The sequence below is a fragment of the Rhineura floridana genome, chromosome 13 (assembly GCF_030035675.1).
Source record: "Rhineura floridana isolate rRhiFlo1 chromosome 13, rRhiFlo1.hap2, whole genome shotgun sequence".
In the NCBI taxonomy this organism is placed as follows: Eukaryota; Metazoa; Chordata; class Lepidosauria; order Squamata; family Rhineuridae; genus Rhineura; species Rhineura floridana.
This window is the reverse complement of record NC_084492.1, coordinates 8,083,164-8,109,256: the sequence shown is the minus strand read 5'-3', so window position 1 is coordinate 8,109,256 and position 26,093 is coordinate 8,083,164. Positions and strand designations below refer to the sequence as shown.

Here is a 26,093-nt window from a genome sequence, read left to right as displayed (position 1 = left end):
CGCCATGTAAGGCTTTATAGGTCATAACCAACACCTTGAATCTCGCCTGGAAGCAAATAGGTAGCCAGTGCAGGAGAGCCAGAACAGGAGTTATATGCAAAGACCGACTGGTCCTCGTCAATAATCTAGCTGCCGCATTCTGCACTAGCTGAAGCTTCCGAACTGTCTTCAAGGGCAGCCCAATGTAGAGTGCATTACAGTAATCCAAGTTACCAGAGCATGGACAACTGAGGCGAGGTTGTCGCCGTCCAGATAGGGGCGTAGTTGGGCTACCAAACGGAGGTGGTAAAACGCATTCCGTGCCACCGAGGCCACTTGAGCCTCAAGAGACAAGGAAGGGTCAAAAAGAACCCCCAGACTACGGACCTGTTCTTTCAGGGGGAGTGTAACCCCATCCAGAACAGGATGCACATCCACCATCTGAGCGGGGAAGGCGTTCACCAACAGTGTCTCAGTCTTGTCTGGATTGAGTCTCAGTTTATTAGCTCTCATCCAGTCCATTATCGCGGTCAGGCAACGGTTCAGCACATCAACAGACTCACCTGAAGAAGATGAAAAGGAGAAATAGAGTTGCCATTTGGGCTCTCTTTCTGATTAGCATTATTTGAAATTTGGGTAATGCAATATTTCTCTTCCCTGGGGGACCTTCTCTGTAGGACTTCAGCAACTTTGCTTCCTTTCTTCTGCCTGCAAGCTCTCATGAAAATGAACAATGCTTGCCAAGCACTATGAATAACTTTTAAAAAATAATCTTAGACCCAGTTTTGAAGTTCAATCAATCTTTCTTTATTATGGTCAATGACCAGCATAGAAAACACTCTAAAACCGCATAGAGCATATTATCCAAATACGTAAAATAAAATACAGTAAAATAGAATAAGATAACACAACATGGACAAATGTTGTTCTTATCACAAACACCAAAAGGGAAGAGTGTAGGATGGCTAAAGTTAATTCTTGGCAGATTTTACACTCTGCAGCACAGGATTTAGCCACACAGAGAGAAGCAGCTGCATTTTGATTGGAGAGGCGTAGGAAGATTTAAAATGCATCCTATCGTCCTGGCAGTTCAATAAGACAACTTCAATAAAATATTGTTTAAATCACGATAATAAAGACAATACATGGGCCACCAATTTGACCTCTCCAGAATCACAGGGACACTTGCATTGCCAATGAGGACTTCTTGTTATCTTCCCTCCAAGACTGATGAAGGGAGAACATTTAGGAGCGCTGAGCTGTAGTGCTCTGTCAGAGTATAGTTGGAAGTTGAGCCTAGATTGTGTTGGTGGTCCACATCTACAAAACCTTGCCTAAGAGTCCCTCTGGTTGTTACATATCCCAAAGAAATGTTTGAAGTTATATTATCTTCTTTGCATGTTAAAAGTGTATGTAGAGAAGTGGGGTGAAAATGGCCCCCAGATTTGTGCCTTTGTGACATCAACATAATTGAGTTGATGGGAGGCATGGCATGATATCCCTGCAAGTGTTGCAAGTTTTCCATCTCCTACCGTGTCTGATGATGCATTGATTTAAAATAGAGGGTGTCAGGGGACAGCTCTAACACCTGTTTTCTATACCAGACCTTATTCTTGGGGCATGAGGTGTGAAAGATGCCTCTGAGCATATGCAGAGAGCTTTCCTTCTTCAGTGTAACACCACAGTCAATCCATTCCTTCATGGCTGGTCTTTTAGAGGTGCAAGGGATGCCCCAAATAGCATAAATTTTATTTTACGTATTTGGATAATATGCTCTGTGCAGTTTTAGAGTGTTTTCTATGCTGGTCGTTGACCATAATAAAGAAAGATTGTTTGAACTTCAAAACTGGGTCTAAGATTATTTTTACAAGGTTATTCATAGTGCTTGGCAAGCATTGTTCATTTTCATGAGAGCTTGCAACATGAATCTCATTATACAAGAAGGTAATCAGTTGCCATCTTTGAAGCAAAACTCTCATTTCAGAAAACACAGTCAAAAGGCATCATTTGTGCCTGCTATAACTGGGCTGGGCACATCCAGTTTCCCCCTCCCCCTCCCTAGGAATGTATCCATTATATGTTTTTCCACTGGGAGATTGTTGGGTCCGGGGGGGGGGGCGCACCATAGAGTAACTTCCTGTTTGTTATTACATGTCTCTTGCTTTTCTGGAATTCTTCTACACTTCAAGACCTTAAAAGTAGGACATTGGGGCCAGATGCCCACAAAACAGATGTATCACATCCATTAAAAAGGAAGCATGCAGGAAGATTGCCAGAAGAAGATTGAGCCCAGATTTGCAAAAGGTTTGAAGGGAAAGCCTATGTTTAAACAATGTTGCGCACCCTTCACGACAGGGGTAGGGCTGTAGCTCAGGGGTAGAGCATCTGCTTTCCATGCAATAGGTCCCATGTTCAACCCCTGTCATCTCCAGGTAAGGCAGGGAATGTCCCCTATATGAAATCCCGGGGAATCACTGCCAGTCAGTGTAGTTGATGGACAAACGGTCTGATGCAATATAAGACAGGTTTCTATGGTCCTGTGAAGGGATACATGTATAGTTTGCACCTGAGCAAGCTGAACCCAGGCTATAAAATGCCTCATGAAAAGTAGATCATGGCCTGATCGATCTCACAGGATTATTGTAAGGACAAGCCACATAAAGGCTATAAAACAGTCTCACCCCAATTTGCTGGATATAGAACTACACGTCTCCAAGTGTGTGTAACTTGCTGGATCAGGAATTATGGTCACCGGAGAGAAAAGTGCTTGAATGCAATACTCACCCACATCTGCACAACTAGCCTTTTAGAGAGATGCCATTTCCCCATGCCACTAAAACTGAATTGAAAATAAGTTATGCTCAGAATAAGTTGTGCTAACCAATCAGAGCGACACTTGCATATTTGCTAAGTTTTAAAAACGCATTCATTTTGCTCCACCGTAAAGTGAACCAAGGAGTTTTTGGTGTGAACATGTGTGGGATGGGGGTGGGGTGGCAATGAGTACCATGGCAGCAAAGGGGAACAGCAAAATGCAGCATGGATTTAGCTGTGGAAACTCAACTGGAGCCCACAGTTGTGGGACTGATAAAACAAGCATGAGAAGCAAACTCAGCCCTGAGCAATAGGGCATTTTAGAGACTTGCCTGAATAACATATATTCTCTTCTTACCAGAATAACATATATTCTTACCAGAATAACATATATTCTCAAACCATGACTGCTAAGGCAAGGGCTGCTAAACTGTGGTTCGTGGACCACAAGTGGTCAGTGAACTTCCTACAGGTAGTCGGTAACATGTCTGGTTGAAGATGGGAGACGGAACATCCATCGCAGGAAATATTCATACTGATCTTTAATTGTGTTCTTACTGCTTCTTTTATGACTTACATTGTATTTGACTGAATTCTATGGAATTCAAATGATAATGCAATAAAATGCAATATATAAGAAAAAAGCAGTAAGGGTGGAATTAAAAATCCTACAGCATCTAGCACAGAGCGTTACAACTGCCACAACTGGCACAAAAATGGTTAAGGGGCCCTCCAAGACACTCAGCCATTTTTAACTGGTTTACGGAGGGTGGGAAAGTTTGGGAAGCCCTGTGCTAGCAAAGCAAACCTTTGAGAAGGGCCACGGCTCGGTGGAAGAACATCCGTTTTGCAAGCAAATCCCTAGGGTCTCCAGGTAGGGCTGTGAAAAGCTCCTGGCATGAATCCTTGGAGAGCCCCCACCTGTCAGTGTTTTTATTTATTTATTTATTTGTTTATTTATTGTACTTATATACCGCCCCATAGCCAAAGCTCTCTGGGCGGTTTACAGTAACTAAAAACATTAAAACAAATATACACATGTAAAAGCACATCTTTTAAAAACAATTTAAAACACAATTTAAAAATTTAAAACAATTTAAAACACATGCTAAAATGCCTGGGAGAAAAGGAAAGTCTTGAAAAGATAACAGTGTTGGCGCCAGGCGCACCTCGTCGACTAGATCATTCCATAATTTGGGGGCCACCACTGAGAAGGCCCTCTCCCTTGTTGTGTAGACAACACTGAGCTAGATAGAGCAATGGTGTGTGTGTTTTGTTTAAGGCAGCTTCTCATGTTCTGAAGCCATCGCTCAACATAGCTTCTGCGTGCATTGCATGCAGAATGTCCCAGCGTCTGCATGTAGGACTCAGAAAGGCTCCTGTCTGAAACCGCGGAGAGCTGCTTCTAATCACAGTCCTAGTTTGTGCTGTAGACAGTCCTGAGCCTGATGGGCTGGAGCTCTGACCTGGCATAATATGGATTTCTGTTTGGAGAAGTGTTGTAGCTGAGTGGCATAGCACCTGCTTGTACGCCAAAGATTCTCCAGGCTCAGTCTCGGACATCATCAGGTGGGACTGGGAAAGACTCCTGACTCAAGACCTGGAGAACCTCTGCTAGCTTCTCTAGCTAGCCCTTGGACACACCCCTCACTGGCCCTGCTGTGCACCCCAAATATTTTTGACTGGTTGGAATGCATCCTTGACCTCTGATCATTCATTTCGCTTGCCTGGGTGGAGGCTACAGTGAGGTGTGTGTCAAAATTAGCCTACAATACAAAGGTAAAATATACACATCTTGATCTGCCCACTTCTTCCTCTGGTCCTGCCCACCACGGGGATGTGGCCCCCGGAGTGTTGCCCAGAAAGGAATGTGGCCCCCAAGGCTGAAAAATGTTCCCCACCTGTAATGTGGGAGAAGACACCCAGACAGGGTCCTTTCCCCAGGTCTCCCAGAGTGGGGCTTATCCTGCACCAGCAATTCAAAGCAGCAAGTTCTGCGTCTGTGCTGGAATTGCTTTTGAAGATGTTTTGAGGATGTTTTGTTTTAATATGTTTTAAAGTATTTTGTTTTTATGATGATTGAAAGTGCTTTCAGTGTTTTTGTATGCAGCCCTGGGCTCCTTCTGGGAGGAAGGACAGGATATTAACTAACTAACTAACGAAATAAATAAATAAATAAATAAATAAATAAATAAGTTCGTGTAGCTGCCTGTTGAGCTTCAGAGGAATGTTGGCAATGGCCGGTCTGCCTATGATGCTCCTCTATAGCCACACTCCTAAGCAACCTAATTCTTATGGCCTCTGCATTGTCCTTTCTGGATGGGACCTTGGGAAGCCTTGTACCGCAGATGTTTTTGCATTCCATATCTTGTCTTGCCTTCCTGTCCGCATTTTTGCATTCTGATTGCCATGTGTTTTCTTCTCCAGCAAGAAAGTAGCCATCTTCACCCGCCAGTGTATGAACCCCATCGAAGTCATAGCTTTTCTGAAGGAGGGACAGAGGAAGAGGCCAGCGAGGGGGCTGCGAAGACTCAAGGAGAGCCTGTCCGATTTGGATGGGTTAAGGGGGTGATGGTAAGTATCCCTGATAGGCAGTGGAGGATGGTGGTTCCAGGGGCAGTGAATCCACTCCAGGTTTTAGCCCGAGCTTTCCAGGATATGTCCAAGGTGCTAAAATCTGGGAGCGGATATGCTGCCTCACTGACATCGGGGCTGCCAGCCTCCACCTCTGCTAGGCTTTGTCATGAGAAGAAAGGTTACAGGATAAACCAGATGTGTGTGTGTGTGTTCCTGTCTGTCTGTCTTCTGTGACAAAGAAACTTGGAGTCTGCAGCTTGAATGAATTATGCCAATGGATAAATACAGTGAATTTGTATCCTATGATATAAAGTTTCCCCCCAATCCATGCCCACTGTATAGTCCATGTATTCCTGTATAATAAAGGGGCCAATTGTTCTGCTATGACTCAACTCTGCCTCTGCCATTATGATTTGTCCTTTTTTATGTTATTGCAGGATGAATGCTTTTGGACAGTTATGTTTTTATGTCTTTCTGATGTGCTTTGTATTTCAATTTTTGTACTATGTATGCTTTTATTATTGTAAGTTGCTTTGAGACACTGTGTGTTGTAAGCGACAAATAAATGCATAACAACAACAACAATATTTTTAATTTAGTTCACTGAAAAGACTTTGGGTTGGCTAAACCCCTGTTAATGAGGTGGAGAGTGGAGAAGTTGTGTGTCTAAGGGACTGGCTCTAAATAAGCCCAACATGGTGAAAACTCATTTAACCTTAACCCTGAATGTTAAAAAAAAAAAAACTTGCCTGACTTGGGGGGTATATTTGGACCCCAATGGGATTTCCAGTGGAAATATGGGGTCACTTTGTACCCCAGCAACCTTTATTTTGACACCACAAGTGTGCTTCATGCTCCCATCCATCCATCCATCCATCCATCCAAAAAACACTCCTGCAGAGGAGGTAGAATTTTTCTGAGCAGCATGCATTGGCCCCTTTGCCATGCATGTTGAGTAAACTGGGGTATTGAGTAACTTGGGGTTCCCCCCCAGAAGGAAAAAGGTGAGGAGTGACTGGTTGAAATTTGGAGATGTTGTATGGGTGCCAGTTTGTGACAACAACCTAGAAGGACAACCTTGTTGGTCTACTTATGTATAGATTACACAATAAAAGGCAGAAATTTGCCCCCAGGGCTTTTTGCTGGGGTATCTTTGGACCCCAGTGGTGTTTTTGTTTCCAGAAATTTGAGGGCATTGTACAGGCTACAATTTGTGACAAAGTTCTAGAAGGACCCTCTTGTAGGTCTCCTTATGTGTCAACTGCAAAATGAAAAGTACCCCGAAGTCAGGATAAAAATTAATAATAGATTATTTTATATTACTGAGAAGATGTTAACCATTCTGTCAGTTTAAAAAAGTACCTCCAAGAAGTTTTGAGTCAAAAAAGGAAAGAACCAAGTAAAGATATCCCAGAACTTTATGAGGCCTCTCACTACGGTTCCTAGATAGTAGGTGCCAACTCTTCCCTATTTGGTTGTGCCGCTATATGCCAGCCTTGCCCAGCCCAGCTGTTTTGAACTGCAACTACCCCCAATTCCTGGCTCCCATCAGCCCCATCAATGCTGAACTAGATTGTACAATAAACACTCATCCTTAATGTAATTTCATATTTTTTAAAAAATTTAAATCAGAGGCATTGCCAAATGATCTCACACTGGTTTTAATTAAAAAATCATGACTGTATTTGTGGAAGGTTTTTTTTTGAGGCTAGTAAAATATTGTCTTGGTGGGATAAATTAATTCGCAAGCCCAAATGGTTCCTTGCTGGGGTCATTCAGTCAGTGCAGTGGGCCCTAGATTTTGCACAATTAGATCAGAGCCCGGTCACTGTCCTTGAGGTTCGGTATGCCTACATGCTTCAGTTATCCTCTCCAGTTACTGACCGCCTGCTCCCTTCGCTTTCCAGATCCGTTGCATGCTTAATATCTGGGGTGTGATTCTGTACCTGCGGCTGCCTTGGATCACTGCACAAGCAGGAATAGGTAAGTAGTACTGTTGAATACGTCTGCTACCACATGGTTGTAACAGATGTCTCTGTACATATCTGACACCTCCTTTTCCCTAGTCAGGGAATAGGCCCTTCTGGAACTTGAATGACTGGGAAAGGGATGACTCTGGTCCTGGGGAAACTTTCACCACTGGAACCCTGGCACTGTTCTGCTGGAGAGCAGGCTGCTATTGCTCTGGAAGAGCTGACTCAGAAACTAGCAATTTTTTAAAAATCAAAAGACAAAAAAGCACAACTTGAGTAAGAATGCTGTTGGGGTCTATCAACCCTGACTTTTGGCTATGCTGGCTGGAGCGGAAGGCCATTGGAGACCAACAACATCTGGGGGGTGGTCACATCTTCCCTAGTGGAAAGGCCGTAGCTCAGTGGCAGAGCATCTGCCTTGGATGCAGAAGGTCCCAGGTTCAATCCCCAGCAGCTCCAAATAGCACTGGGACAGACTCCCTGTCTGAAATTCTGAAGAGCCGCTGCCAGTCAGTGTAGACAATACTGAACTAGATGGACCCGTGTTGGGCCTCAGTATAAGGCAGCTTCCTATGTTCCTACATTCCATATTCCAGAAGGTGGAGATGCCTTCTTAGGGTACCCTGGAGGCTCAGTGCTTTCCCAGAAAAGAAAAGGAGATTCTATTGACAATGTAAAATAAAAGGGAAATTGAGAGGGAAATCAGTGAAGGCAATTAGCCATGATGGCTATCCTGTGCCTCCATATTCGGAGGTGGTACGCTTCCAAATACCAGTTGCTGGAAACCGCAGGAGGGGAGAGGGCTCTTGCGCTCAGGTCCTGCTTGCAGGCTTCTGGTGGGCATCTGGCTGACCACTGTGAGACCAGGATGCTGGACGAGATGGGCCCCTGGCCTGATCCAGCAGACAGGCTCTTCTGATGTTCTTGAGGATTGTCTCAGAAGGGAGAGAGGGAGATGAGGTGACAGTGAGACACGGAGACTGTGTTTTGATGCTTCAGCTTATGCAAGGGAAGAAGTGGAAACCGGAAAGCGAAGAGAAAGAGAGAGGGGAAGAGGAACGGAGGACAAGTAAGCTATGGAGACGGGGTGCCTTATCCGGAAACACATCAAAGGGAGGGGGAATGAGTGTCTTCTGCATCACAATTTTTTTTATTTATTTAAAGGCAGGAAGAGCAGGCATTTTCCTGCTGGGGCAAGTGCCATTTTACCTGCAAACCACGTGGGACGATGGGTTGCAGAGGAGGGCACCCAAGGCCAGGAGCTCCAAGAGTCAGTCAGGCTGCGTGTCTACCAGCAAACTGCTCTGAGTGTTATAGTGTTAGGTTATAAAAACCAAGGGTGGCAACTGAAAGGGGGATGTATAGGTGAACAAAAGAGTAGGGTTGGCTGTGCTCTTCTGAAATGAGGGGTGACAGATTCTACGCAGGTCTTGTTTGGTACTAATTGGAAGGCCACCCAAGAGCTCAGGGGTCTCCATGGTCAAGGTGCTTTCTTGAGTGCATTAAGATCCAGGGGAAATGTGCCTTTTTCATGTTCAAGAACTCCTTAGCCTCAGGCACAGAGGGCCAAGATGCTCTCTTTCAAGAGGGGATGGTGATTGTCCTGCACACGCACCCTGTCCTGGTTTGCAAGCTCTTTCCTGCTAGCTACAGACAAAATGTTGATAACGGAGCAAGGAGCAAAATGGAGGCAAGCTGATGCTCTCTTGTGATACTTATACGTCAGGACAATCAGACCAGAGGAATACAAACACCACTGTATGTGTAGGGTCCTAAGTTCAGCCCTTGACTTTTTGAGTTTAATTGCATATCTGGTTTTAACAAACTTCTCCTGGAGTTCATGGAAAGCAGTTAAATGCAATAGATAGTGGTTAGTTCGGTAGGTGCCATGTGACAGGCACACACAACAACCCTGAGCCCAGCACCTCCTAAGCGCAAGCTGCAGGTAATCCTGTTCTGCTGAGGCTCATAAGGGAAATGGAAGTAATAAACAGATTCTCTTCCAGGCAGGTCTGGTCTGGCTCAGATAACTCTAATCAGGTCAGGATGCTGGACAGCTCCCAGGGGACCCCACTGGCTGAGCTTTGGAAAAGTTGTCTTAGCAGAGAGCTGGGCCCATCTGAAGCCTTATGTAGGGTTGCAAGGCCTAGATTGCAGTTGGTTCCACCTCCTTGAGAAGCTGGCTTTACTGTCTTAAAGGGCCCTTGCCCAGTTCTGTAGGCACTGAGTTCGGTGCTGTGGAGAGGATGGGGATGTTTTTGGAGGTTTGTCCTCCAAATCCAAGGTTGGAACAACTATGCCCTCAGGCCTGGAGGGTCTAAGAGAAGGTGCTGATGTTGCCCCCCCCCCAAAAAAGTGGGGCAGTCTACATTTCCTCCTCTTCCTTGAGGTACTGCAAAAGGATAGGAATGAGGCTTGTGACACCAGTCACCTGCTTTGAAATCATATAATTGTAGAATGATGGTAGAGGCGTTCCTGGAAATTCTGCTGGAATTTAACCCTACTCTTAATGTCTAAGCAGTATAATCAAAATAACCTATTTTCTCCACAGCACTGACTTGGGTAATCATACTTCTGTCTGTGACAGTGACCACCGTCACAGGGCTGTCCATCTCAGCTATCTCCACCAATGGCAAAGTTAAATCAGGTAGTGTTTTACACATAGCCTGAAGATATTGGCAAAGATGTATGGGTTGGGTTGGTGTGTGTGAGAGAGTTATCCAATGCTACCCCTCCTCAGAGTAGGGCCATCGAAGTTAATGAGCATGGCTAGCTTAGGTTCATGAATTTCAGTGGGTCTACTCTGAGTAAGACTAGAACTGGATACAACTCTGTGTGTCTGCATCTTTGTATGGACAAGATACATTTTTTTTAAAAAAAACAAGTATTTAATTTATGTTTTAAATTTTGTATATTGTATATTATTCTTGTTGTAAGCTGCTTAGAGACTTAATCAGCCTTTCCAACCTTTGGGTCCCCAGATGCTGCTGGAAATACAATCCCCATCATTCCTGACCATTCACCATGCTGGCTAAGCTGATGGGAGTTGTAGTCCAAGAACATTTGGAGACTGAAAGGTTATGGAAGTCTGACCTAGATGATGAAAAGTGGGATATAATTTTTAAAAAAAATAAAATAAGATTAAATTAAAAGATCTTGGACTGACCCAAAATGACAGACCCAAAGTTCTCTGAGCTTTCTAGGAAGATAGAAAGGAACCAAAACCACTCCAAGGATCTTGGTTTTATGGAGAGCTAGAGGAGTACAGCAGCTAAACATTTTCTTCCATGGTGGGGGCCAAAGAATTGACCCAAGGCTGTTGCTAGTAGGTAGTTGTAAAGACAGGGCTGTGTCCTATCCTAGGAGGGGCCTTGACCAAACTCTGAGATAGGCTGCCAATGAAGGTCTGATTCTGACACAGGTAGACCAAGGTCCAAAGGGCCTGGAGAAGATTACGTGCTTGACAATGGGCTGGGAGTCAGGTTCTGGAGCAAGCAGATGACCTTCAGAGAACCAGAGGGAGAAGACATGGTGGAAAACAATGAGCCTGGGGTCAGGTTCCAGATCAAGCAAACAGGGAGGGCAGGGAGAGGGAAGGTAATCTCTGTGGCTACTCCACTGGTCAGGTGGCTCAGACTGAGAAGTCAAGACTGGAGGAACAGTTATATAGAGCCAGGCCCCCATTGCTTCTGGTCAGCTCACCTGCATGAATTTAGGAGAGCTATAGTGTCCACGCTGGCCATTATAAGGGAGGCACTGCAGCAACAGGAGAGATCAAGTTAGGAACTCCTTCAGCTTGCAAGCTGCCTTGGTGTCACAAGGAGCAAGACACCTAGGCCCTGCTCTCTTTGTCCCTAGTTCAAGTCCCCCAGTGCTTTACAACCTGAGATCTAACAAAAAGTACTCAGTGACTGATACCTTTGCTACTCTGCATCCCGTTCTCATTGCTGTAGCTTCTGTCCTTCAGAGGTTGCATTTAAAGAAGTGCCAGGCCCCATCAGCTTCCTCTACCAGGACCAGAGGAGACCTCCACAGAGGCGGCGGCTCCCACTGCTGGCCCTAGAGTGTCCAAGGCTCAAGGGGACGGGGTCTGCAACCATGGACAAGATGCCTGATCTTGCTGCCCAGGAAGATCCCCCTCTGAGGGAGCTGGCAGACTCAGGGAACCCAACCCATTCTGGCATCTCACCTGCCAGCTTCAAATCCCAGCAAACCATGCCCAGGAGCAGGGGGTGTAAGCAGAGGCCCAGACCCAAACGTTCGGTGCCCATTTTGCAGCATGATGCCTCCCTTCCCTGAGCCCTACTCAGGAGGAGGAGAACACCAAATCCAGTACATGCACAAGATCAGGGCCCTGCTGATGTTTCAGGGAGGTGTGCGGCAGCGAAGGCAGCTATACACCTCTTCCATTCATACCTAGCTGCTGCTGATGCAACACCCTCCTCTAGCTCAGCTCACCTGCTGGACAGCTCCCTTGAGGACACCTTGTGCTCCAACAGCCTCTCAGCCTTGTTGCTAAGAGGAGAATCTAAGCCACACTAAAGTGGTGGTGAAAACTGGATTGCTTTGTGCCTGTTGCGAGTTTTCTGGCCTTATCCCAGAAATACATTCAAATGGGGTTCTTGCTTTGTTGCCCTACCGTCTATGTGCCCACTGCTAGTTGCCTGGCCTTATCCCAGAGAGAGATTGGGAAAGGCCAGGAGGAACCAAGAATGTTCACACAGAGATGCAGGTCCTTCACAGAGCAACCCCTGGGCCCCAGTGCCCTGCTCCCAAGGTGCCTGCAGCATTCCTGGATACAACATTTAGTGTAGAATGGCTATATAAGCCTGTGATGTGACTATTCCTGTGTTCCAATCTCTTAGGTGGGACTTATTTCCTTATTTCAAGAAGCCTTGGACCGGAGCTGGGAGGCTCCATTGGCCTCATCTTTGCCTTTGCCAATGCTGTGGCCGTGGCCATGCACACAGTGGGCTTTGCAGAGACTGTGCGGGACCTGATGCAGGTAAACAATAGCAACAGCTACAACAGGGCCTTGGGAAGGACAGGTCCATGGTCAGCCTTCCTTGCTAGATGAAGCTGCCACAGTTCCAGGTGGGCCGTCACAGAAACGAATGGAACAGCAGCGGCTTTCTTCTTTACCAGCAGGGTCTTCTACGGCCAAGCTTAAGCCTAAGAGGCTGTGCATTTTTAGCGTCCATGAATCAGAGCTTGGAAAAGTTACTTTTTGGAACTACAACTCCCATCAGCCCAATCCAGTGGCCATGCTGGCTGGGGCTGATGGGAGTTGTAGTTTAAAAAAGGAACTTTTCCAAGCTCTGCTATGAATTTATTATTTTGAAAAAATCATAGCTTGATCTGCATTCTAGGATCCCAGGTTGCAACACATAAAAGTAATCAAGCAGTACAGCACAATGATACAGGGGTTGCCAATGTGGTGCCCAAGAAGCCTTAACCCCACACGTACACATTGCCCCTTTGGTGGAGAGGGGGGTTTACCTTTTTCACACTTGAAAAGTACGTAGAGCTGAAGAAGGAAATTGGAAAAATGACACTCTTCCCCACTTCCTCTTTCAGCTCCATGTGCTTCCCAAGGTCTAGATTAATTTTACTGGCTCTGATTTTTACCCAGATCCCTTGGAAAAGTGAAGTTTGTGTGTATGTGTTTGTGTGCATGCATGGTAGTGTGTGTGTGTGTACTTTCTCTCGTTCTGTCTCTCTTGGAGAGGTTGATTTGGGGGAGGAAGAGAGCAATGACAACAGGATGTGCCCATGAGCCAAAAAAAGGATGGCAACCCCTGCAACCAACAATCATCAAGCAGAAGGAGATATCATCATTCTAACATCAGAACAGCCTGTCTGCTGGTTCAGGCCAGGGGCCCATCTCATCCAGCATCCTGGTCTCACCATGGCCAGCCAGATGCCCACCAGAAGCCTGAAAGCAGGACCTGAGCGCAAGAGCCCTCTCCCCTCCTGCGGTTTCCAGCAACTGGTAGTTGGAAGCATGCTCTTCCGACTAGGGAGGCACAGCATAGCCATCATGGCTAGTCGCCTTCACTGATTTCCCTCTCAATTTCCCTTTTATTTTACACTGTCAATAGAATCTCCTTTTCTTTTCTGGGAAAGAGCTAGCCTCCTCTCTGTTACTCCCTCCATAGTATCCCAAGAAGGCATCTCCACCTTCCAGAATGTGGAACATAGGAACATAGGAAGCTGCCTTATACTGAGGTATGATGCCACTGGTCCATCTAGTTTAGGAACAGAGCACAAGAGCCCTCTCCCCTCCTGTGGTTTCCAGCAACTGGTAGTTGGAAGCATACCACTTCTGGCTATGGAGGCACAGCATTGTCAGTGTGCCTAGTAGCGTTATCCTCCATGAATTTGCGTAATCCTCTTTTAAAGCCCTCTAAGGTGGCCACCATCACTGCCTCCCGTGGGAGCAAATTCCATAGTTTATGCGCCATGTGAAGAAGTGATTTTTTTTTGTTTGCTTTGAATCTTCCAGCATTCAGCATCATTTGATGTCCACGAGTTCTAGTGTTACGAGAAAGGGAGAAAAACTTTCCTCTAGCCACTTTCCCCATGCCATGTATAATTTTATACACTTCTATAATGTTACCTCTTACTTGCCTTTTCTCTAAACTAAAAAGCCCCAAATGCTGCAGCCATTCCCCATAGGGGAGTTGCTCCACCCCCTTGATGATTTTGGTTGCCCTTTTCTGAAACTTTTCTAAACAATATCTTCTTTGAGGTGAGGCAACCAGAACAGTACACAGTATTCCAAATATGGTTGCACCATAGGTTTGTATAATAGCGTTATGATATTGGCAGTTTTATTTTCTATTCCTTTCCTAATGATCCTTAGCATGGAGTTTGCCTTTTTCACAGCTGCTGCACACTATGGCTGTGCTCTGTATTTGGACATATCATGACAAACAAACCAAATCAGGCACCTCTGGGACCTTTGTTTGATGTTACAAATTGGGCTCAGTCACTCATAGCCTTGTACAGAGCAGATAAAGCATTTCTAGATATCATTTTTAAAAAGCCTATTCAGATTAAAAAAAAAAAGTTGTGGTACAAATCAATGTCTCTGACTTCTTTGCTGGCTTTTGTGCTATGTTACACAGACACAAAAACACACACACACCATACTCCAGCCTTTCCCAACCAGTGTGCCTCCAGATGTTGTTGGACCACAATTCCCATCTTTCCTGACCATTGGCAATGCTGGCTGAGGCTGATGGGAGTTGTGGTCCAATAACATCTGGAGGCACACTGGTTGGGAAAGGCTGCCATACTCAGACATGGACTGCAGGAGGGGGGGGGGGAACTCAAATCAGCAGAGAAAGGCAAGGCAGGGAGAGGGCTTGCCTTCCAATCATTGTGCTCTTGGGTGGGTTCACACCATGTAAGGAAAACGCTGACTCTCTCCCTTTAATTGACAACTCTTCCTGCAAATCAGCACAGAGAAATGGTTGGGAGAGGAGGAAGGGTTCTTTGCTGTCCAATTGTTCTTTGTGTGGCTGGATGAGACTGATTCTTACTTTGTCTGCATGACTCAGTCTGCTGTTAGTTCTCCCTCCAAGCAAAACGCAATGCTTTAGCAGAGCCATTGTGCTGTAGCAATACATCTAGCCTTTTAAGCCCATCTACTTTATCTTTTTCCCTATTATAATTGTGTTAAACTGTGAATGGTGTGCATCTTTTTTAAAGGTTCCTAAGCTTGTGTTTTCTTTTCTATCCACCCCCCTTTACTGTTCTGAATCTGATTTGTTTTTTCAGCCTAATTCTTTCATGTTTTAGGAGCCAGCTACACAATACCAGTTGTGGTTGTTTGAATTGTTTCATACTTATTCATAACAACCCCAAGGTCACATTTCTGATCAGTCACCACCAGTAAGCCTCCACCCTGAGTCAGAGGGAATATTGTGAGCAGAATCACACAGTTGAGTGGAGACTAGCACATTTGGGCCCTAGTACATTTGGGAGGCATTAGCCAGGGCTGATATTTTAACCAGAAACATTCCCATTCTAAGTACACACTTTTATTCTATAGATGGGAAACTGTCATGTCACAACTCTCATTATTCCTGACCATTGCCCATACTGGCTGGGGCTGATGGGAACTGGAGTACAACAGTTTGTGTTTGGGTGAATGAAGTGGTCTTCACCTGGCACCAAAAAGACCATAAAGAAGGTGCCAGGCTAGCCTCTCTTGTGTGGGCATTCCACAACCAGAGGACCACCACTGAGAAGGCCCTATACACGATTGAGCTATGACTTCTACTCTGGCGCTGACTGTCCAGGATTTCTGGCATCACTACCAGACAGACAGACAGACAGACAGATTAGACAGACAGACAGACAGACAGACAGACAGACAGATAGATAGATAGATAGATAGATAGATAGATAGAGTTTGTTTGTTTGTTTGTTTGTTTGTTTGTTTTAAAGCATTTCTAAACCACCTAATATTTAAAAATTTCTAAGCAGTGTACAATAATGCAACATGAAAACAACAAAACAGCAGAATAAAAGCAGAGATGTAACATTAAAAAAACTAATAGAACGATAGTATAAATATGTATAAAAACATATACCACCAGGAATTGAGTAAAAACAGATCTTATGGGTCAAGGAAAGTCTAGGCAAAAATATATGTCTTTACAAAACATTTAAGCAACTGATGGATGACACTTCACTGATGGCAGAGGGAAGAGCATTCCACAGTGCGGGACATCCACACTCCTTTAACTGCCAGAGATGGAACCTGGAGCCTTCTGCACAGAAAGCATATTCCCTGCCACTGAGCTACATCCCCTTTCCAAGCCCTTGGAGTTCTCTGCATTACACCTTGAGTTGTTGGCAGGTCATTGTCCCTGGAGCACTTGTTCCAATCTGGCCTGTGAGTGCTGAAGTTTGGGTTTCTCTCCCCCAAGGAGCACAACTCTTCCATGGTCGACCCCACAAACGACATCCGCATTATTGGGGTCATCACAGTGACTGTCCTGCTTGGCATTTCTTTGGCTGGAATGGAGTGGGAAGCCAAGGTAAGAGCTTATTTATCCACGTATTTATTTTAGGAAATCGTGGAACAGGCTGGAGCAGCAGCAGGTCAGGCTAAGGGGAGACTGTCTTCTTCTGGTTATGTGAAGAACCCCAAGGGGCAAGGCAGGTCAGTGATCACAGCACCATGGAGAGCTCCAAGTGACCAACCTGCTCTGAAAAGGGATGGAAGACCTCAGGCCTTATTAGCCTCAGCCTCTGGTCCACCTCCCTTAGGCCCCTCCTCCTTTGGAGAATTAGAGCTTCTTAAAGAGCCAGCCAGCCTTCTGTACTGCATTGCTGAGAAGGGTTCAAATTCCCACTTAGCGACAAAGCTCAAGAGTGTTTGTTGTCGGTGGTAGTTTTGACTGGGTCACTACCTCCCAGAGGTACTGCAAAGACACAATGAGTTAACCCTAAAAACGTTCCCCTGAGCTCCTTGGAGGAAGGTAGGTTATTTGGTCCATCCAGTAAATTTCAAGGCTGTGCAAGGATTTCAACTCCAAGCAAGGATTGGGATCATCAGTCAGGGGCCACATACTGACTGGGCACCCCAGGAGCAGGCAGCTCCACACCTTTTCCACCTAGAAGGCTGCCAAGGGAGGGAACTAATTGCTCTTGACAGTGGTACAAAGGAATCACTTGCAAGGGGCATCAGAAACTGGGCCAAGAGCCACATAAAATGAGGCTGGGGGCCACATGTACCCCTAGGGCCATGGGATCCTCACTCCTGTTCTGTCGATTGCACCAGTCGGCTTGAGGTCACCCTGGTTTTGCTTGGCCTTGCAGGCACAGGTACTTTTCTTCCTCGTCATCATGGTCTCCTTTGTAAACTACATTGTGGGAACAATCATTCCAGCTACTGAGGAGAAGCAAGCCAAAGGATTCTTCGGCTACAGAGGTAAGCTGCTGGCATAGGTGGCCGGGGCAGGAGTTTGTGAACGGGAGGGCTCCAGAAGAGTTATGTTGCCACGTAGGAATTGTGTGGAAGGGCCATAGCTCAATGGTATGCGGAAGGTCCCAGGTTCAATCCCCAGCATCTCCAGGTAGGGCTGGGAGAAAACCTTGCCTGAGATCCAGGAGAGCCGCTGCCAGTCAGAGTAGACAATACTGAGTTAGATGGACCAATTGCATGACTCACTATCACAGAGCTTTCTATTCCGGTGATGAAGCAGCATATAAACAGCTCAAAATAAATAAATAAAAATAAGTTAAATTGATGAAGTTATGTTTGGGACTGCCAAGTCAATGAGTTAAAGTGAAATATTTCTTTTAAATAATAGCAACTGGAAAAATTCAGTTCGTTGCTCTGCTGCATCCCTGACCCAAAGGGTGTATCAAAGCCTAAAAACATATGAAGAGCCCAGCTAGGTCAGACCAAAGGTGGTGGTCATTTTAACAAAATTTTAAAATAGAGAGGCATGACACTGGAGTGGGCAGAGAGGTTTACACCTTTCCACCTAGCCCAGTGGCCTGATGGGGGTGCAAATCACCTTCTCCCACTCCTCAGATCGATCATCAGTTGTAAAGTTGACACAGGTATATGCACACTCACAGGTGACCAACTTCTTTTTTCCAGCTGATATTTTTGCACAGAACTTTGTGCCAAACTGGCGTGGTTCCGATGGCAGTTTCTTTGGCTTGTTTTCCATCTTTTTCCCATCAGCCACTGGCATCTTGGCAGGAGCCAACATTTCAGGTGATTTGAAGGTAGGCGTATTGACTGCTAGAGCCCAGGGAGACAGAAAGATGGTTGAATTCATATATAGGAGGCACACATCAGCCTCTGCTTTTGAGGCTGGGGGGGGCAGGGTTGAGGGGGAAGAATTGGTGGTCAATGCAGGGCTGGGAATGTGGTCAGAGAGTGATTATCAAGGGGCCCACGTGTGACATCGCAACAGGCTTCCTTAGGATTACTGTGAGTTCCTCCAGGTCCTTATTTGTGCTGGACGTTCTACGTGGAGTCCCAAGAGTCTTCCTCAGAAGACATCTCCCCAGGTTCTGGGCTGGACAGGATCCTGACAGTGATCTATTATGGCCTTACATTTTTGGCTATTACCTGACATGCTCTCTTCCCTAAATCCAAACCTGGAGAGGTAGCAAATTCCTATCCTATCCCAAATTCCTATCCCAAATTCCTATCCTATGAGCAGCTTCACTTGCCCTGTGCTGGAATGCTGGTCTCTCTTATGGGTTAAATTTCATGCTCAGCTTTTGAGTCTTAGGTGCAGCAATGTCCCATTTCCACAATTTTCCTGGTCATCAGTGTGCTTTGGGCCACGTATGGGCTAAATTTCAGTTCTCTGGGTTCATGGAGCAGTGTGTGGACCATTTCCCCATTTGGCAGAAAACGCGTACAGATGTCCTGTTGTCAGATTTTTTTTAAGTAATTGGGGTGTTTTGAACTATACATGTTCAAAATTTCATTAGGAGTTCATAAGGAAGTCGCCTAACAATTCTGATACCCTTAGGAATGAGCCAGTGAGCAAGACTCATTGAGCCCATCAGTTAGTGAAGCCTTTTGTAATCTATTGCATATTTTGGCCAAGGTTTTTTTTTTATATATATATATATAAGCCAGGTTTTTAGTAAAAATTTTAGATGTAATACCATACATTACTGGTTAATATAATATATTGGTGCTGGTGGAATAAATTTGTCTCAGTCTCATTTATTCCTTTGGGTAGGATCCTGCTGTAGCGATTCCTAAAGGGACCCTCATGGCTATTTTCTGGACGACCGTGTCATATCTGGTTATATCTGCAACTATTGGTAGGTAACAGTCAGACATTAATTTTAATCAGTGTGGGAAACATTGTATCACATGGTGACCTCTAGATGTCGTGGGACTCCGGCTCTCACCATGCCTGGCCAGCATGGCTAGTGGTCAGGGATGATGGGAGCTGTAGTCTAGAAATATCCTGAGGGCACCACATTTGCTGTTCCTGCACTAGAGGCCTGCTGCAAAGATTTGCCTAGCAAATTCCAGTGCACAAAATCCTCATCCCCCAGGCTACCCCCAGGCTACCCCATTAGCAAGCTATGAGAGGATCTTTCTTTTTCTCCTGTGTCACTCCCTCTGCCCCCTTGATGGATGTGGGCTTCTTCTGACATCCATAATCCTACCCCTCTCCCACCCCTGTGTCTCCTGCCACTATTGTTTATGCAACTAAAAATATGGCTCCTTTGTGACGTTTTGGTTGGCCCTGATAAAGCTATTGCCTGACTGCGTTTGGGGATTTTTCTTATGGCTTTTGACTTCCATTGCTTTTTCCTTTTTTTCTTTGTCATCTTGTGTCCTGTCTGGGGGGGGGGGGGGGATGGCAGTTCTCATCCAGACCTTAGCTACTGCAGCTATCTTTGCAAAGAAGCCATTCAGGGTTTTCCAAAGGAAGCAACTACTCTTAAGGTGCCTAATGTGGAGCAAATGACTAATCGCTTCTTTGCAAATCCTATAACAGCTGGCGACTGGGCTGACTACTGCGGGGAGGGAACTGTCATTTTTTCATTTAGGTGAGGAGCTGGACGTATGTCCATCAGGATAACATAAGAGTGCCTAAGGCCCATCTAGTCCACTGTCCATTTCTCACCATGGCCAACCAGATTCCCTTGGGAAGCCCATAAGCAGGACCTAAGTGCACCCCAGCACTAGTTTCCTGTGGCAAATCCTAATCTGGCTAGATGGGAATCCTATCCAGTAACCCATTCAATGCTTCCATGAATTGCTAAGTTCTTTCCTCTTGGAGCTCTAACCTTTATGTGTGGGCAGTGATGTTAATCTCCTGCTCCTCCTACCCCCACCTCCCTGCCCATGACCTGGTGGTGATCCATCCAGGGGGAGGGGCCTGCAATTCTAGTCTTGTGGCTCTCACATCACACATTTGCTTCAAGGAGCGTGAGCAAAGCTTGAGACAATATCCTGCTGGGTGCTCTCCATGGTGCTGAACGGTTACAGTTCAGAGAATGGGCCTGTGTACATACCACATATTTAAAGCACATGAAATGGAAATGGACTGCCTTCAAGTTGATCCCGACTTATGGTGACCCTATCAATAGGTTCACCATGGTAAGTGGTATTCAGAGGGGGTTGACCATTGCCTCCCTCTGAGGCTAGTCCTCCCCAGCGGGCTAGGGCCTTCTTAGCTTGCCACAGCTGCACAAGCCAGCCCCTTCCTTGTCTGCAACTGCCAGCTGGGGGGCAACTGGGCTCCTTGGGACTCTGCAGGTTGCCCACGGCTGCACAGGTGGCAGGGCATGTAACCCCTGAGCCACTCAATGACTTCTCCCAAATAATTCTGGGAATGGTAATCTGTTAAGGGTGCTAGGAATTAAGAACATAAGAAGAGCCTGGGGGATCAGGCCAGTGGCCCATCGAGTCCAGCATCCTGTTCTCACAGTGGCCAGCCGATGCCTGGGGGAAGCCCGCAAGCAGGACCCGAGTGCAAGAACACTCTCCCCTCCTGAGGCTTCCGGCAACTGGTTTTCAGAAGCATGCTGCCTCTGACTAGGGTGGCAGAGCACAGCCATCATGGCTAGTAGTCATTGATAACCCTGTCCTCCATGAATTTGTCTAATCTTCTTTTAAAGCCACCCAAGCTGGTGGCCATTACTGCGTCTTGTGGGAGCAAATTCCATAGTTTAACTATGCACTGAGTAAAGAAGTACTTCCTTTTGTCTGTAAGGGTAAACTATAGTTGTCTGTAAGGGTAAACTATAGTTCCCAGGATTGTTTGGGGAAAGTTATATACTCAGTCAATCAATGCCCTCTGCAGGTGAGGGCCTCCTGCACATACCATCTTATCATGAGGTCTGTTCCACACAACAAAGGAAGCAGATTTTTAGTGTTGTGGCACTGAAACTTTGGAATTCCCTCCCTTTCATTATTAGACAGGCACCATCTCTGTTATCTTTTCAGTGCCTATTGAAGACCTTCCTCTTTCAACAAGCCTTTTTAAATAGAGACCTTATCCCAGTCTGTGTTTGTGCTGGAATTGCTTTTTAAGATGGTTTTAAAGCTTTAAAAAAATATTTTTAAGATGTTTTGTTTTAATATGTTTTTTAGAGTTGTTTTGTTTTAATACATTTTAAAGTCTTTTGTTTGTAGGATGTTTTAAAGTGCTTTTAGTGTTTTTGTTTGCCACCCTAGGCTCCTTCTGGGAGGAAGGGCAGGATAGAAAATTAATAAATAAATAAACACTGTGACTTTAGCAGGAGTTAATCTCAGGCCTACCCAATAACTTAACATGCTAGAAGGCAATTAGCCATATGGCTTAGAGCAGGTAGATAGGGCAGAAGGTATATTGGGAACTACTGGTAGATCTCTAGATTATTTGCAGTAGATCAGCAAGGATTTCTTTAAAATAGCAACCAGAGAAAAGGATTCTTCCTCCTAAATTGTTGTTATATACCTTCAAGTCAATTACGACTTATGGCGACCCTATGGATCTTTTTTTGATATATTCATAGGGTTTTCATAGTAAGAGGTATTCAGAGGTGGTTTACCATTGCCTTCCTCTAAGCCTACGGCACCCAGTATTCCCAAGCGGTCTCCCATCCAAGTACTAACCAGGCCTGACCCTGCTTAGCTTCCGAGATCAGATGAGATCAGGCATGTTCAGAGTAGTATGGCTGTAGGCCCTCCTAAATTAAGCTACTCTAATGAAGAAAGCTTGGGAAAGGATGAAACCACAAGTCGATTTATGTGTGGAGTGGCTGTGAGCTCTATTCTGGCCCTGAAAACAAATTCCTAGGATGAGCAAGGAGCATCCTGTTTGATTAATTCTGAGAGTATTTCTTGAGCTGTTGGGTATACCTGCCACTGGTTGGTGGACTTTATTTGCTTATTTATATTTACTTTACAGGATTTTATATACTACTTAAGTTTCAAAACCTCTAAGTAGTTTACATAAATGATAGAATATACATCAAAATTACTGATAAAATCAGATGTTAAAAACAAGTTAGCCTAATTTTTCCAAAATAAAATCAGCAGTTTAAATATATATATATATAATTATTAAATAAAAATACATATTAAAATACACTTCAGATTTACATATCTGGGTAGGCTTGCTTAACCAATTTTTGTTTAAGGAGGCACTCAAAACAGAACAGCAAAGGCACCTGCCTATCATCAACGGGCAGGGAGTTCCAAAGTGTAAATGCTACCACTCTCAAGGATTAATTCCTTGCAAATGTGGAATGAATATTATTATTTATTTAATAGAATTTATGAATACCGCTTACCATGAAAACCCTATTCATTGGATAGCCGTAAGTCGGGATCGACTTGAAGGCAGTCCATTTCCATTTTCATATACCACTTAATTATCAAAGCCTCTAAGCAGTTTGAAGCAGAGCTTGGAAAAGTTACTTTTTTGAACTACAACTCCCATCAGCCCCAGCCAGCATGTGCTGGCTGGGGCTGATGGGAGTTGTAGTTCAAAAAAGTAACTTTTCCAAGCTCTGGTTTGAAGTACTAGTGAAAAAACAAAGTAGATCCAGGAAGCCTCATATCTGCCCACCTCTGGCTTAGAGTTGCTCAAAAGTGATTGAAACATGGAGCCCACATTGAGGGGGAAAGTGGTAAGAAATTATCCTAAAGTGTCCCTTTCTAGGTGCGTGTGTGATCCGAGATGCATCAGGAAATGTGAACGATACCATCATAACTGGTTCTGTGGGCTGTGAAGGACTTGCTTGTGGTTACGGCTGGAACTTCACTGAGTGTTCTCAGAGCCACAGCTGTCACTATGGGCTCATCAATTTTTACCAGGTATCAGCCTGATTGCTTTGGGGAACGATGAATTTTTTGTGTTTTCTGTTATCAGTTTGACGCTCTGGGCTTTGTGAGGACTTGGGGCAAAGACGTCTTTTTCCATGTAGAGTTATTCCAACCCAAGATCTGACCCTGCCAGACAGGATGAATCTCTGGTCAACCATGGATATAGTGGCTGAGTCCATGGCTACTGATGGTTTCTCTGCTACGTAGAGAATGAAGGTCTTCAGATGGGACTGGGGTGGACAAAATCAGCCACCTTAGACAAGGGGGAGGCATGATGCAGGAGGCTGATTTAGCATGTAGACCCACTGGAATCCCTGAATACTCCTGGTCTCCCACACAAAGATATCAGTCTGCCTTAAATTGGCCCCTCTATCTCAGTGCTGCCTACTCTAGCCTTTACCAATCTGGTTCAGATGATCCTTTCCCAACCTTTGGGTCCCCAGATGTTGCTGGGCTACAATTCCCATAATACCTGACTATTGGCCATGTTGGCTGGGGCTGATGGGAGTTGTAGTCCAACAACATCTGAGGACCTAAATGTTGGGAGAAGCTGGTTTAGAACTCCCATCAGCTCCAGCCAGTACTGCATTGTCTACTCCGGCCTTTGCTAATCTGATGCCCTCCAGATGTTTTGGATTACAGCTCCCATTGCAATCCAAATTATGGCTAGGGCTGATGGAAGTTGTAGTCCAAAACATCTAGAGGACACAGGGTTTGAAAAGACTGACATACTCTGGCCAGGAGCAGCTCTCCACTACTTCAGAGTTTCCACTACAGGCAGAGTTTCTTTTCTCGTATCTCCAGATTTGGGAAGAAGGTTTGCGCAAGATGCCTTCAATTGGCACCCCTCTCTCATTGTGGCCCCTTCCTTGCCAAGGTCACCACTGGCCATTCATTTCCCCTCTTCCTCTGAGCTCAGTCCACACTACTTCCCAGAAGGAGAGTTCATGGAAACCTGAGGATGCTTCCTCTCCTTGCTCTTATCAATGCTCATATGTGTGGAGTTGACAAGTGAAGAGGCAGCAACAGCAAGGAAGAGGAACAGGGACCCCTGCTTTTGCCATGTGGGCCATGACAAGTGCCTGGTGATGCACATTCCTGATGCTGGTCCTGTGTGGAACAGCCAAGATGTCCTTCCTGGCTTGGACACCAAGTGCATGGCAAACAAGACAGCTTGGTAGCTGCAGCACTAAGGACAGCTCCAAGTGAGCCACTTGCTCTGAGAGTGTGCTGGTGACTTTTGTGTTTCTGGGGCCACATCTCTCCACCCCTTCTTTGAGGATGAAAGGCCTTAAAGGGGCTGGCCTCTGAAATGGAGCCTATCACTCCTACTCCTCTCTAGCATGCCTCTGTGTGTCTCACCTGCCCAGATGTGGTTACTTGGAGATAGGGGTCCCTGACATGAAGGGGGCTGGTTCCTCGGGGGATGTAGGCTCAGAGGGTACAGACTTCACAGGTCCTGCTTTAGGAAGTCTTGGGCTCCAGAGCCCCTGAACTGGGTTTGGGCTATGCAACGGGGCTGCCAAAATCCTGGGCCCCTGGGCTACCCATTGGTGCTGCTGGACTGATAGATTTGGCTGGTCTCTTTGAGTTGGAGTTGAAGTCCAAGCTGTTTCTCTGGGCAGCTGTCCTGACACAAAGATCAAATCTGGGACCTTCATGCAATGCATGTTCTCTTCCACGGAGCAATGGTCCCATAGCCATTGGTCACTCATATTCTCATATTCATATATATGAGTGGTTTCTGTTCATTCCTGCAGGCAGTGGAGACTAGTGGCTATGATGTCAGTGGTGCAGTGAATCCACTACATGTTTTAGTCTGAACTTTCAAGGAGCTGCCCAAGGTTGGACACTGCCTGCGGGAAGTGATAAACTGTGGATGCTGTTGTGGTGGAGACAAATCCGGGCCCCTTCACCTGAAACTGGATGGTTTCCGCTCTAGTGATAAGGACACCACAAGAGAAGGTGTCCTTATTTGTCTCTGTGCACATCATGCATGCTGCGGATGTGATCTGCTGTCTATTGCTTTTCCTTGCAGAGCATGAGCATGGTGTCTGGCTTCATGCCACTAATCACTGCTGGAATCTTTGGGGCCACCCTCTCCTCTGCTTTGGCCTGTCTCGTCTCAGCACCCAAAGTCTTCCAGGTGAGAGACAGTAACAAGTGGGACTGCTCTACTGTCCATCTTCGTCAGCTGCACAGTGGTGACTGATGGGGAAGTAAAACAATTAGCCGGCAGCCAGCCAGGCAGTGGCTGGGTTGTAATCTGTCAAGGCTTGGAGATAATGAGGGAAAGGGGAGGGAGGAGCTGGGGTCTTTTTTCTGAGCAACAGTACCAGTTGGGTTTAGCCAGTGAAGTTTAGCAAAGCAGTCCAGGTCCAAAATACTCAAAAGGGTTCAGGCCACAGGCAAGGCTGGTAAGGTCTGACGCTGGTGTCTGATGTTGCTTCCAGCAGAGGAGAGCAAAAGGCCCCTCGCCGCCTTTTGCACTCCCTCGGGCAGGTGACTGCAATCAGCTTTCCAGCTCCCAGGATCTTGCAACCTTAAACAGCCAGAATGCCTGCATTGCTCTGCTACTCACTGGGGGCAGAGGGGGTCTCCTCTTCACTCCCTGAGTCCCAAGAAACAAAGGAGAGGTTCCCAATGATAACAACATAAAACAAAGCCAAACATGCCAGAACCAAGAATAAGGATGCATGTACAAGTCACACTTTATAAATGCAAAACACTCAGACGGTAATAAGCTCAAAAATGCAAAAGATAGATAATTATGAGCAAAAAATGTATAAATACAAAACAAATTGATGGAAAGTGAAACAGAACTCCAAAGAATACCAGTAACAAGCTCCCCAAGATTGCCAACTCGTCTTGCGCTTTCTCAGACAACGGAGGATGTAAGTACAAGGAATATGTAGAACGTA

At 45.7% G+C, this 26,093-nt stretch overlaps 1 protein-coding gene and 1 non-coding gene across 5 annotated transcripts in view; one reads left to right on the top strand and one right to left on the bottom strand.

Annotated features, from left to right (window-relative positions):
• SLC12A3 (solute carrier family 12 member 3) overlaps positions 1–26,093 on the top strand; it is a 50,382-nt gene that overhangs the window by 1,088 nt on the left and 23,201 nt on the right. For 2 of the 4 annotated variants that reach the window (XM_061593698.1, XM_061593701.1), the window contains exons 2-12: positions 335–339; positions 5,229–5,367; positions 7,278–7,353; positions 9,895–9,990; positions 12,209–12,348; positions 16,286–16,396; positions 17,181–17,292; positions 17,971–18,101; positions 19,079–19,163; positions 23,009–23,163; positions 25,211–25,318. In XM_061593698.1, the coding sequence (XP_061449682.1) occupies positions 335–339; positions 5,229–5,367; positions 7,278–7,353; positions 9,895–9,990; positions 12,209–12,348; positions 16,286–16,396; positions 17,181–17,292; positions 17,971–18,101; positions 19,079–19,163; positions 23,009–23,163; positions 25,211–25,318 (1,158 nt within the window). Of the gene's footprint in view, positions 1–334; positions 340–5,220; positions 5,368–7,277; positions 7,354–9,894; positions 9,991–12,208; positions 12,349–16,285; positions 16,397–17,180; positions 17,293–17,970; positions 18,102–19,078; positions 19,164–23,008; positions 23,164–25,210; positions 25,319–26,093 lie in introns of all 4 variants that reach the window. The other 2 variants (XM_061593700.1, XM_061593699.1) reach the window with 1 other exon arrangement.
• Positions 21,909–22,027, bottom strand: LOC133369433 (5S ribosomal RNA). Its single transcript, XR_009758887.1, has one exon. It is a non-coding gene; the product is annotated as a 5S ribosomal RNA (ribosomal RNA).